Source organism: Oryctolagus cuniculus, chromosome 20, assembly GCF_964237555.1.
Source record: "Oryctolagus cuniculus chromosome 20, mOryCun1.1, whole genome shotgun sequence".
Classification (NCBI taxonomy): domain Eukaryota; kingdom Metazoa; phylum Chordata; class Mammalia; order Lagomorpha; family Leporidae; genus Oryctolagus; species Oryctolagus cuniculus.
In genome coordinates, this window is record NC_091451.1 from 13,445,602 (window position 1) to 13,459,026 (window position 13,425).

The window sequence follows — 13,425 nt, forward strand, 5'->3', positions numbered from 1 at the left end:
CAGAATAGGATGTGGATAAAGGTCTATGCAGGTGGGTTTATTAGAACTGGCTTGTGTGGTGGCAGGGGCTAAGAAGTCCCATGACAGGTTCTCCCTAGGCCGAGACTGTGTCTCGGACCCAGCCAGGGCCTCAGAGCCAGGAAAGCTGAGGTGTAACTGTGCGTTCAAGGCCAAGGGCCTGCGTCCAGGAGTGGGCCGCTGGTGTAGGACTTGGAGCCCAAAGGCCAGCAGCTGCCATCCAAAGCAGGAGTCGAGCGAGCCCCAGCTGCCGGAGTATTTATTCTCTCCAGACCAACCCCTGCCTGTCCACGGGGTCGCCCATGTCGAGGCCGGGCCTCCCACCTACTCCTTAAGCACTAGTCTCACACTGGGAAACACCCCCACAGACAATCCCAAAGCAATGCATTTCCAGGTTCCTAGGTATTTCTTCATCCAGTCAGGTGACAGCACAAAATTAACCTCACGAGGGCTCAGCGGCTATCACCGGAAGTGTGCTGCTCTCGGCCGCCATTTTGCCGGAAGTGGTGCTGGTCCTGACCTGTCCGGTTCAGAGCTTGGGCTGGGGAGGGGAGAGAGAAGGACCCGGATAAATGTTATGGCGAGGCAGCGTGCATGAACATCGGCCGCCACAAGGGGCAGCGTTGAGCCTTGCAGTTGAATTTGTCTCCTGTTTTTGATATTCTGTTTGCCCCTGAGGGAAAACCAGAGGGCGTGGATAGGACAGCCGGGTCCCTGAGGAAGGATCTGAGCCCAGTGGGTCTCTTGGGCAGCACCCGGTGCTCCCCAGCACCAGGGAGGCAGGTTTAGCCGTTTGTGGACCCTTTGTTCTGAGGGTCCTTTGTTTTGCTTAACCTGAGCCCCTCATTTCCTCTGCGAGGTCGGAGGCTTGCCCTGAGTTTAAGGGCAGAAATCATCTTTTTGATGCCTGCTTCCGTGCACTGGCCCACGGCAGGATGCCCTCCCTCTGTCGAGTCTCCTGCCCTGAGATACCTCCCGGTAACGGCCTCCAGCTGGGAGGACCGGTGCCTCCCAGGGCCTGACCTCCCCTGTGTGACTCACCCGTCACCTGAGCAGGCTTTGTTTTCCTGCCTGGAGAAGCCTGGATGGTCTTTGCGGGTTGTTTGGGAGAAATCAGCTCCCTGGGGCTGTGGGGCGGGGTGTGGAGGGAAGGATTCTCTCGTGTTAGCATCCTCTATGTTGGGGCTCTGGGGTCCCTAGCTTGACCCTAGGACCCAACCAGAGTGTGTTCTGGGTTCCAAATTGCCAGTTTCCAAGGGAACCTCAACCTCCTAGCCATCAGCACCCCCAGCAGCTGGAGTGGCACCTGCTACTCCCGGTCCCTGTGGTTGGTGCGATTCTGATCTGCTTGCCTCCTGACCTCTTTTTTATTTTTTTATTTTAAGATTTTTTTTGAAAGGCAGCATTACAGAGAGAGAGGGAGAGACAGATTTTCCATGGGTTTTGTGAAGTACCTGCGTGTATCTCGGGTGTTAGATGACTGTTTGTTTTATTTGACTCTCACAGCAGCCTGAATGAAGGGTCAGTGTTGTTGCCTGTGTTAGAGGCTCAGAGATGACAGAACTTGCCCAAGGTTCTTCTGCTAGGAACTGGCCAGGCCTGGATGCGCACTCACTTCTGCCTGCCTCCAAAGCCAGGCTTTAACTTCCAAGTGCCAGATGGGGCCGGGGCCTGACCCTCCTGGGGCCTCTCATTCCAGGAGAGTCGGATCTACGCCGTGGCCACGTCGGGCATGCAGCTCTCGGATGTGTCCCCCAGAAGTAATGCTGCCTGCTGCGGTGAGTCCCCGTGAGGCTGGGAGGGACTGTGCTGGGCAAGGTGGGGAGATTCTGGAACCTACTCCCTTCCCCAGCAGGTGCAGTCGCACAGCAGGGGCTCCCTGGGAGGGATAAGGAAGGCAGATCCAGCATCAGTGACTCTCTGGGATGCGGAAGAGCTGGGGGGACGAGGGCAGCGATCAGGGCTGTAGCATTCATGGAGCTGGGAGGTGTCTAGGGGGGTGGGGGTCCGCCAGCCCAGCTCCCCACCTGCACAGACATCCCTGATGCAGGGCAAAAGGTGTGGAGCAGGAGGAGCCCCAAGTGCCTGACACGGGTGAACCCCAGCCTCTGGCCATGGTGGTGGGAGTGCCCTGTGGGCACAGCATTTGTAAGTCACCTCAGAGAGAGAGACCCTGTGCAAGCCCCGCACAGAGGGCAAGTGGTTAAGGGACAAGACTTTTGGAGTTCAGTGTGGTAGATCCTTGGCTGCCTGGGGACTACTGCCCCCTAAGGAAGTCAGTGGGGAAGGGAAATAGGGAGAGAAGGCCTTGGCGCCTTTCTGAGGTCTGCCACCCAGGGTGCTCCTGAAGGGGCCCCTGGCAGCACCGGTCCGCCAGCCCCTGTCCTCTTACTGGGTGACGCCTTTGAGTTCATCCCTCCCTCTTTCCCCACCTCAGCTTCCAGCCCTCCTGCCCTCACGTCTCCTGGGCCTTTCTGTGGCCTTGTCTACAAGAATGTCACTGTGCCTGTCTACACAGCTCTGAAGGGGGTAAGAAGCCACTGTACAACGCGGGGCGTCGGGGCAGGCCTTTGGCATAGCTGTGAAGACACTCAAATCCCATGTTAGAGTACCTGGGTTTCAGTGCCAGCTCCTGCTCTGGGCTCCAGCTCCCTGCTAATGCAGACAGACCCTGGCTCGAGTGAGTAAGTTATTGTCGCCCGTGTAGGGATCCTGGGTTGGGCTCCTAGCCCCCAGGTTGGGCATAGCACAGGTCGTTGCAGGCATTTGGGGAATGAACCAGTGGTTGGGAACTCTTTTTCTTTCTCTCTCCCCCCCAGATACATTTATTTAATTTTTTGAAGATTTATCTATTTATTTGAAAGGCAGAGCAAGAGAGAGAGAGAGAGGGAGAGAGCAAGCAAGCAAGCAAGCAAGCATGAAAGCTTCCATCTGATGGTTTGTTCCCAAATGCCTGCAATGGCCAGGGCTGGACGAGGCTGAAGCCAGGAACCCAGAATTCTATCCAGGTTGCCCACGTGGGTGGCAGGGGCCCAAGCACTTGGGTCATCTTTCATTGCTTTCCCAGGCCCGTTAACAGAGCTGGACCAGTACTGGCTCAGCCAGGACTCAAGATGGCACTCCCATCTTTTGTGCCATAATGCTGTAATGACTATGGTGGGGCTCAGGGGTCAGGCTTCTGCAGCTCAGTCAGCCACCATGTGAGTTTTGCTTTGCTGTTTGTTAGATTTGTATTGTACAAATTGTACCTTTGAATCAGTATGAACATGGGCAGAGAATCTCCCCTCCCATCTTCTCTCGTGTCTGTGGCACCCCTGGGTCCCAGAGGCAATGAGGCCCCTTCCGAGCTTGTTCCTGTGTGTGCAAACACATTTCCAAACATCAGCTATAACCGCAACACCATGTTTTCATACACATTTTTGTTTTCTCATTATTGGGTTTTGAATCAAAATAGTATAGTAATACTTGATACAACTCTTTATAGAAGTATAGAAAAAAAAAACAAACAAAAGCAGATGTCCTCTCACATTGCTTTTCCCTAATTCATAACCCCAGGGGCAACTTTATGAATGGCTTGGTGCTTATTCTGTAGGCCCCCTGATGCGTTTCCAAATATGCTGTTTCTCTGTCACGCACACGGTGGGGGGTGTCATATTATACATACAGTTTGTTTATCAGCTGTTCACCAGCCATGTGTCAGGTCATCCTGTGACTGTCCACGCACAGCCCTGCCCCGTCCCTTGTATATACACTGCCTGCTTTAGATCCAGGGTAGGGAGCATCCAGCCCGCAAAGTCATTTGGTCTGACCCTGCCAAGGTAACTGCAAGCCGGACTCTAAATTCAATAAACCTATGGCAGACTAATGTTTTCAGTTGATCATTGTGTATGGCCCGTGAATGATGTGTCCAAATGGCCCTTGGCAGAAAACAGGTTCCCCATCCCTGTTCTAGATGCACCATAGCTACTTTGATTACAATTTCCTGTTTCTGTCAAAAATAAACATTGCAGGGGAGGGCAGAGAAGAATAAGTGGTGCATTAAACATCGTGCAAATATCCCTGTGCACTTACATACACATATTTCTGCAGGACAGTTCTAGAGGTGGACTTCAGGGCAGATCTTACAGATGTTTCAGATGTTGACAGGTGCTAACAAGTTGCCTTCTAAAATCACCTTGTTTCTCTGCAGTGTCCTGTTTGCCACATTCTCCGGTTACCCTCTCCAGCGTTGGCATAATTGACCTTTTTAAATGTTTGCCAATCATGATGGTCTCTCACTGTTTCATTAGTCCCCACCCAGTGGTAAAGCTCCTGCTCCACGCTTGGCTTGGCTGTCTGGCCCCCTAGTGACCAGGAGCAAGGGCCGCAGCCATCAGGTGTTCAGTCTGGATGGGGCATTTCCTTTGGGGACCGCAGCAGAGGACATGTGCGGGAGGCAGGCCCGGGGAGGTGTAGACACAGGAGTGAGGACAGGAAGGGGCCCATCACTGTTTGGGACAGTTGTGTGGCAGTGCTCCAGCTGGAGCGTGGCCTTGATGCACCTGCAGGGTGGGAGGGGCCTGTCTTGCAGCCTGGGCTGCAGCAGGTGAGGAACCTGTCTTGCAGAGAGCCATGCAGATCAGCAGTGTGCCCTTCATGGACGAGTCCTCCGGCTCCGACGATGACTGCAGCTCTCAGGCGAGTTTCCGGATGTCCGTCCCCTGCTCTGAGTCCCGGAAGACCAGTGGGCTGGGCAGCCCTCGGGCCATCAAGAGAGGTAGAGAAGGGGAGTGGGAGAGGAGCTACCAGGGGCTCCTCGCTTCTTCCCAAGGGCATTTGTACACGTGGTTGGGGGCGGGGGGGTTCATGCTAGATCTGTATCCAGGACCCCCAGCAGCTCCAGCCTCAGCCCTAGCCTGGGTGATGCGATGGGGGAGGGGCAGGACCTGGCCTTGACTCCTCCTCCTGTGGCAGGTGTCTCCGTGTCCTCACTGAGCTCCGAGGGCGACTATGCCATCCCCCCTGATGCCTGCTCACTGGACAGTGACTACTCGGAGCCTGAGCATAAACTGCAGCGCACCTCATCCTACTCCCCCGACGGGCTGGGCCCAGGCACGGTGAGCTGGGGGCACAGCCCCTCCTGGTGGGCAGGGCAGGGTGGAGCAGACCGCAGCTGCGTGCAGTGGGGGCTCCCTAGGGTGGCTGGAGGGAGGGAGGGAGGGGGTATGGGGTGGGGAGTGACAGTTATGGTCAGACACACAGACCCCAGGAGGCAGGACTCCTTGGCCAACCAGGAAGGGCTGGTTACTGAGGGTCCGCCCCCAGCCCCATGGCACGTTTCACAGGTATGAATAGTACCTTTCTGCACCCCAGCCCTGGGATGCTAACCATGTTAACATCTATCGAGCCCTTGCTGTGTGCCGGGCCCCGTGCTCAGGGCTTCTCGTGCTGTGTCTCATTTGTCCTCAGTCCTCTTGGATTAATGCTCCATTTTACAGATGGGAAGTGTGAGGCTCAGAGACATGCTTCTTCATGCCAAGACCAGCAGTAGTGAATAAACATCTGTCTCACTCCCCAGCCCTGGCTCCACCCATCCCTGTCCTCACACACCCTGTCCCGTGCCCCCTGAACCCAGCCTGGCTGTGCTGCACGCTGTGCCCCACACCTGCCTGTCCTTGCTCCCTCCCTCCTCTTGACCCATCCTGGAAGAGAGGCTGACCTTCCTTCCAGAGCTCTGTCTTGAAGCCCGCCCAGGCCAGCTTCTCGCAGCCCCTGGCGCGGTGACCCTTCCACAGCAGGTCCCCGTGCTTTGTTGGTCCTCTTCATGGCAGGGCACAGGGCCCTGAAAGTGCACAGTAGGTGCTCAGGCATTTTTAAAAAACTGATGACAAAGGCAGGACTCTGCTGGACCCTTGTGGCCAGGAGCCCCAGGTGATGTCCCTGTTCTGTGCCCCTGGCCCCCTCTCACCCCTCAGGAGTCGCTGGAGAAGTCGGGCTACCTGCTGAAGATGGGCAGCCGTGTGAAGACGTGGAAGAGGCGCTGGTTTGTCCTGAGACAGGGGCAGATCATGTACTACAAGTCCCCGGTGAGACGCTCCAGGCCCAGACTGTGCAAGAGGGGTGGGGAGGCAGGAAGCCGGAGGGCAGAGGTCTGGCAGGTGGGAAAGCAGTCGCACACGGGCCCAGCAGGCAGGCAGTGAAGGCCATCCAGGCCGGTTGGCCCGACTCCCTCTTCAGAAGCTGATTCCTGCCACGTCTGGTGCTGTGTGAGAGCAGGGCTCTCGGGCCGCCCTCCTGTCGTCTGGGTCACTCCAGCAGGCAGGGCCATTGCCCCTGGACCTCCCTCCTCTGCGGTTTGGAATTAAGGAGGCTTGGAAGCTGGCAGCTAGTCTGACAGGACCTCCCTGGAAAACCAGTTTTAGTGTCTTAACGAAGGCAAGAGGGCTTGTCTCTTGTGAACTCCAGTTAGTTGGTAGTGGCTGTCTTCAGTGCCGTATTATAGATTTTCAGTCTGTATTGCTCTGTGAGAAGTGTGCCACAGTTGCTTAGTCATGTCTGTAACGGCGCTGGAAAGAATCACTGAGATAGATGAGGGAACTTCAGAAATTTCATGGAAAATGGAATTAAAAGGTGTTTGGATGTGAAAAAAAAATTTGAAACCATGCATGTGTTTTACTTAATACATGTTTTCCATGAATATTTAAAAAAATACCTTTTGACATATCACTTATTTTCGATATCTTATATGAAAGATATAGTAGAAAATTTAATAGCTTTATAATTCAGTAATAACTTGGTGACTTCTGACTCAATTTTTTTGTTTATCTTGAGAGAGAGAGGCAGAAAAACTTACAGAGAGACAGCTCTCATCTGCTGGTCCACTCCCTAAACACCCACATCAGCCAGGAGGCTGAGCCTGGAGCTGGGCCCTTGGCCTAAGGACTCCCGCGTGGGTTGCAGAGCCGCAGCCACCTGAGCCATCCCTGCTGCATCCAGGCTGTGCGTTCTCAGGAAGCTGGAATCGGGAGCAGAGCCAGGACCCAATCTGAGGCACCCTGATACGGGATGCTGGCATCCTAATTGGTGTCTTAGCTCCTTGGCCAAACGCCTCCTCCCGCCCCCGACCCAATTGTAAAGGCTCACTCTGTCCTCTCCGTGCCTGTGTCGGGGGCCTCACGTTTCTAACTGTGGCTCCATTCAGACCTGGAATCCAGGGCAGGTTGTCCACCACACCGTGGCCTTTCCCCTTGCCTGTGACCTGGAGTACGACGTGAGGGCGAGTGATACACACTGTGTGCACACTCCAGCCGCTATCCCCGGTCCTTCCTTTCCAGAGTGATGTCATCAGGAAACCGCAAGGTCAAGTGGATCTGAACTCCCGCTGCCAGATTGTCCGAGGCGAGGGGGCGCAGACGTTCCAGGTGAGCGTGCCCGCTGGAAGAGGTGCTGGTTCTGGCTGTGGCCGTGGCTGTGACTGAGACAGGATGGGTGCACGTGATCAGCACCATTGGGAGTGAAAGGGGGATGTGACGGGTGTGAGAGACGAGCACGGGGGGCACGGCAGGGAAGGACAGGTGGAGGGGGAAAGGGAGGGAGCATCGGGAAGCAGGAGGGCCCTCCCCACGGGTCCCTGACTTGTGCTGCCCAGCGCCACTGTCTGCTGTCTCCCTGGCCTGATGCCTCCCCCTGCACAGCTCGTCTGCGAGAAGAAGACTTACTACCTGACGGCAGATTCACCCAGCCTGCTGGAGGAGTGGATCCGCGTGCTGCAGAGCCTGCTGAAGGTGCAGGCCACGGGGCCTCCAGCCCTGCCCCAGGGCGGCACCAAGCCCACCGTGAAGGGCTGGCTGACCAAGGTACGGGGTGGGGGCCGCGGAGGGCCGGCCTGCTCTCTGCAGGAACTTCCTCCCAGCGGTGAGCCGGTCGGCCTCAAACACGGCCTGATCTGGCCGCACGAGGTGACCGAGGGTGAGTCCCGGCAGCTGTTCTAACGGGAGGGGAAGGAACGCCTGTGCCCATGTGGGGCTCATTGCAGGCTGCCCGCCAACCGCAGCACAGAATTCATAGCGGGAAGGAGAGACCTAGGTGAGAGAGGGAGGCAGGCAGGGGCACTTGAAGACTTGGCGTATCCCAGGCCTGCTTTAGAGGCTTTTTATTTAGGGCCCTTCTGGTTGCAGAGCAGAGATGCACTTGTTATCCCTAAGGAGAGGGAAAGGAACCAGGAAGCACCTCACCTAGACCAGAGCACCTGCAGCAACTCGCGGGCTCGCTCTGCCACCCTGTCCCCCGGCTGCCAGTGCTCAGGTCACCCCTGCCTGTCTGCAGCTTCTGTTCCCTCTTGATCTCCGGCCGCCCTGGGGCTCAGCTTCCTGGGGCCCCACCCACCCTCTGGGCGTCCTGTGATCTGTGGCCTCCACCAGCCAGCAGGTTCCTCCTATTTTCCTATTCACAGAGGGGCCATCTGATTGGCCTGGTTTATCTTTTTTTTTTCTTTTATATTTATGTATGTATTTGAGTTAGAGAGGGGGAGAGACAGAGCTAGATCTTCCATGCACTAGTTCACTCCTCACATGGCCACAACAGCTGGGGCTAGGTCAAGCCGAAGCCAGGAGCCCAGAATTCTCTCCAGGTCTCCCACGCGGGTGCAGGGGCCCAAGCACTTTGGCCATCTGCTGCTGCTTTCCCAGGCCAGAGCCAGGAACTGGATCAGAAATGGAGCAGCTCCATCTCCAGTTGGCCCCCATATGGGATGCCGGCATCGCAGGTGGTGGCTTTACCCGCATGCCACAGTGCCGGCCCCTGGTTTATCTTTTAATTTATATAAAGTAATCACGCTTAGCTGTTGGGCACAGTGTGGCATTTCGGTGCTGCGTACTGTGCGTGGTGATCAGATCAGGGTGCTTGGCATATTTATCGCCTCCGACGTTCGTCATTTCTTTGCGTGGAGAGCATTTAACGTCCTCTCTACTAGCTGCTTTGAGACAGTCGGTTAGTTGCTGTCAGCCGCAGGTATCCTGCTGTGCTATAGAGGAACACTGGGAATTATTCCTTCTTTCCGACTGCACCCCAGTACCTGTTCACTAACCATCCTACCCTCCCTCCTGCAGCCTGGATAATCTTTTATAACTCATTTTCCATGAACCTTAAAAAAAAATATTTTCAATTTTATTTGAAAGGCACAGAGACAGACACAGATGGAGAGAGAGCTTCCATCTGCTCGTTGATTCCCCACATGCCTGCAGCAGCCATGGCTGGGCCAACCCAAAGCCAGGAGCCTGGAGTTCAATCTGGGTCTCCCACACGAGTGACCAGGACCTAAGTATCTGAGCCATCATCTGCTGTCTGCCAGGGTGTGTGTTAGCAGGAAACTGGATCAGAAGCAGTTCTTGAACCAGGCACTCCACTGTGCGCTGTGGGCATTCCAAGTGGCAAGTTAACCACTGTGCCAAATGCCTGCCTCCTAGCTCATCTTTTAATGGCAGATCATGGGACACAGAATAGCCCGAGGAGAGCTGGAGTGCCACGTGGTACATGCACGGCACCCTTGTTGTGAAGGAGGTTTCGGGGTGCACGTTTGGCCTAGCAGTTAGGATCCAGCTAAGGAGCACGCGTTAGGTGCAGTGGTTAAGATGCTGCTTGGGGCCAGCGCCGCGGCTCACTAGGCTAACCCTCTGCCTAGCGGCGCCGGCACACCGGGTTCTAGTCCCGGTTGGGGCGCCGGATTCTGTCCCGGTTGCTCCTCTTCCAGGCCAGCTCTCTGCTGTGGCCAGGGAGGGCAGTGGAAGATGTCCCAAGTGCTTAGGTCCTGCACCCCATGGGAGACCAGGAGAAGCACCTGGCTCCTGGCTTCGGATCAGCGCGGTGCGCCGGCCACAGCGCAGCAGCCATTGGAGGGTGAACCAAGGGCAAAGGAAGACCTTTCTCTCTCTCTCACTGTCCACTCTGCCTGTAAAAAAAAAAAAAAAGAAAGAAAAAAGATGCTGCTTGGGATGCTCGCATCCCCTATTGGAGTGCTCAGGTTCAAGTCCCAGCTCCACTCCCACCACCTTCCTGCTAACGTGCACCCTGTGAGGTGATGGCTCCAGTACTTGGGTTTCTGCCGTGTATACCGGAGACCAGATGGAGCTGCTGACTCCGGGCTTTAGCCTGGCCCTGATGTTCTAGGTATCTGGGGATTGAACCAGTGCGTGGGAGCTCTTTTTCTGTCTCTGTCTCTCTGCCTGTCCAATAAATAAAAATGTTTTAAGGGGCTGGTGTTGCAGCACAGCAGGTTGGGCCACCACCTGCAATCCTGGCATCCCGCACGAGGGTCAGCTGGAGTCCCAGCTGCTCCACTTCTCTCTCTCTCGCTGTCTCTCTCTTTTTTTTTTTTTTTTTTTTAACATTTATTTGAAAGGCAGAGTCACAGAAAAAGAGAGAGACTGAGAGACAGAGATCTTCTATCTACTGGTTTATTCCCCAAGTGGCCACAAAGGCCAGGGCTGGGCCAGACTGAAGCCAGGAGCCAGGAGCTTCTTCCAGGTCTCCCATGTGGGTGCAGGGACCCAAGGACTTGGGCCATCTTCCACTGCTTTCCCAGGCTGTAGGCATGGAACTAGATTGGAAGTGGAGCGGCCAGGACACGATCCCACACTGGGATGCCAGTGTCGCAGGCAGTGGCTTTTACCCACTATGCCACAGTGCCGGCCCCTTCTTGCTCCACTTCTGATCCAGCTATTAACGCACCTTGTAAGGCATTAGAAGACGACCCCAGCGCTTGGGTCCCTACTACCCATGTGGGAGACCAAGATGAAGCTCCCGGCTTGGGCTTGGCTCCGCCCCTGCTGTTATTTGGGGAAAGAACCAGCAAGTGGTTCTGTCCCTCCCTCTCTCTAGCTGCCGTTCAAATAAATAAATCATTTTTTAAAGATTTATTTATTTTATTTGAAAGAGTGACACAGAGAGAGAGGCAGAGAGAGAGAGAGAAAGGTCTTCCATCCTCTGGTTCACTCCCCAATTGGCCACAATGGCCGGAGCTGTGCCAATCCAAAGCCAGGGAGCCAGGAGCTCCTTCCAGGTCTCCCACACAGGTGCCGGGGCCTAAGGACTTGGGCCATCTTGTACTGCTTTCCCAGGCCATAGCAGAGAGCTGGATCCGTAGTGGAGCAGCCAGGTCTCAAACCGGCGCCCATATGGGATGCCGGCGCTTCAAGCCAGGGCATTAACCCGCTGAGCCACAGCACTGGCCCCAAATCATTTTTAAAAAAAATTTTAAAATCCGTGGGGCCGGTACCATGGCTCACTTGGTTAATCCTCCACCTGCGGCACCGGCATCCCATATGGGCTCCAGATTCTGTCCTGGTTGCTCCTCTTCCAGTCCAGCTCTCTGCTGTGGCCCAGGAAGGCAGTGAGGGATGGCCCAAGTGCTTGGGCCCTGCACCCAAGTGGGAAACCAGGGGGAGGCACCTGGCTCCTGGCTTCGAATCAGCACAGTGCCGGTGGTAGCGGCCATTTGGGGGCTGAACCAATGGAAGGAAGACCTTTCTCTCTGTCTCTCTCTCTCTCATGGTCTATAACAATACCTGTCCAAAAAAAAAAAAAGCTTTATAATCCAGAGTGTCCTGTTAGGAGCCAGGTGGCATCTCCACAAAGGACTTGAGTTTGCCTGTAAGTGAATTCTCTCCTCCTGTGGCTCCTCTTCCCTGGTCCGGGGTTCAGTTCCAGGGCCACGAGGTTCTGCTAAGGCCAGGTCGTTTCTGTCTTGCAGGTAAAACATGGCCACTCCAAGCTCGTCTGGTGCGCTCTTGTCGGGAAGACCTTCTACTACTATCGGAGCCACGAAGACAAGGTAGCCCCTCGGCCTCCCACCAGCACCTAGTCTCCTGCTTGCCCCAAACCACTGGGCTGCTCATCCTGATGGAGACGGCCGGCCTCACCCTGACCCAGTCCCACCCCACAGCAGGCACAGAAGCGAGCCTTCTGGACACCTCCCCTCCCCCGTCTGCATGGCCCACGTGTGTGGCCTGACCCAGTGCCGCAGTCACGGTCCCCAGCCCTACAGAGCCAAAAGAGACTTCCCCATCCCGCGCCAGCTCTCTGTTCACGGAAGGCTGTGTCCACAGCGACCCCTGGGCCGTCTGCCCGTGCGGGATGCGCGCATCGAGGAAGTGGATCGCTCGTGTGACTCAGATGAGGACTACGAGGCTGGAGGAACTGGCCGGCTGCTGTCTTCCCACTGCACGCTGGTGATCCACCCCCCAGAGCACAGCCCCACCTACCTCCTCATAGGCACCAAGCATGAAAAGGTGAGAGGGGCTGGGCCTCCACGGCCAGGCTTGGCCTGTGGTTCTCATCTTCCTTCTCTGACTCCCGAGCCCCCTAGAATTTGAGTTTATTTGCCCCTGTGACACTTGGGCAGTTGATATTATTATTTGAATGGAATGTTCCTTTATACTGAGTTCTCTGCATTGAGTAGCGTCTCTTCCCTGGGGCCATGAGAAAGAACCACAGACTTGGAAGCTTGGGTTTATGTTCCCTGGAGATTGATGGCCTTGACTTGTGCCCCACCCTGGGAGGCCTCCCTGGAGCCCTTGCCTGCGCTCTTCCCGCCCTGTCCCCATCCTGTGGTTCCCTCCCTCTTCCAGGACACGTGGCTTTACCACCTCACGGTAGCTGCAGGAGGCAGCAGTGCCAAGGTGGGCACTGCCTATGAACAGCTCATTGGGAAACTGATGGATGGTGAGGGGGACCCAGGTAAGGTGAGGGTGGCCATCCCTGCTGGGGGTGGAGGAGGGTGGCTGTGTGCTTGCTGCTTCAGCAACCAAACAAGGCACTGTTGTATCCTGAAGCTGCTTGAACAACATCTGAGCTGCAGAAGGAAGCTCGCCTCCCAGGCTCCAGGGCCCTCTGTCTGTGGCCAGCACACGGAGGTCACCCTGCATGAGGCGGGCGGGTTTGACCTGGGAAGCAGATTCTCCAGTGACCTGGGTAAATGTTTTACTTTGTTCAGCCAGCAGCTTCGCCGACTGGGCGGAGGGTTGAGCAAAGAAGGTAGCTGGTTAATCTGCAGTTCGAGTTTGTTAATCAATAAATGAAGCATACATTGGGATCAAGCTAACCTGGGCCTGGGATGTTTGGGCTCTTTATTCTACTGCTGATGTCTTGGGGCCCTGAGGAGCTAACCCAAGGCCCATGCCCACATGCTCCCCACTGCTGCTCCCGGGCCTGTTGGCTCCAGGCAGAGCTCGCTCTGCTCCAGGCAGACGTGGTGCTGTGAGAAAGCGGTTGACCCTGCACACACATGCGTGCACAGACACTTGTGCCACACCCCCCCCCCCCCACTGCAGCTCTCTGTGCAAAGCAGTGGCTGCCTTCCTGTGAGCCATGCCGTGTGTGTGTGTGTGCGTGCTCACTGCAGTGCCCACTGTGTAGCCATCCGCCAAGGATGAC

The 13,425-nt window shown here is 55.9% G+C and overlaps 1 protein-coding gene across 2 annotated transcripts in view; it reads left to right on the plus strand.

The window, feature by feature from the left end:
- Positions 1-13,425, plus strand: part of PLEKHH1 (pleckstrin homology, MyTH4 and FERM domain containing H1) — a 56,382-nt gene that overhangs the window by 29,047 nt on the left and 13,910 nt on the right. For both annotated transcript variants that reach the window (XM_008271834.4, XM_051826353.2), the window contains 10 exons: positions 1,718-1,796; positions 2,456-2,547; positions 4,624-4,774; positions 4,972-5,114; positions 5,973-6,083; positions 7,332-7,418; positions 7,692-7,853; positions 11,744-11,824; positions 12,099-12,281; positions 12,621-12,729. In XM_008271834.4, the coding sequence (XP_008270056.3) occupies positions 1,718-1,796; positions 2,456-2,547; positions 4,624-4,774; positions 4,972-5,114; positions 5,973-6,083; positions 7,332-7,418; positions 7,692-7,853; positions 11,744-11,824; positions 12,099-12,281; positions 12,621-12,729 (1,198 nt within the window). The remainder of the gene's footprint in view (positions 1-1,717; positions 1,797-2,455; positions 2,548-4,623; positions 4,775-4,971; positions 5,115-5,972; positions 6,084-7,331; positions 7,419-7,691; positions 7,854-11,743; positions 11,825-12,098; positions 12,282-12,620; positions 12,730-13,425) is intronic.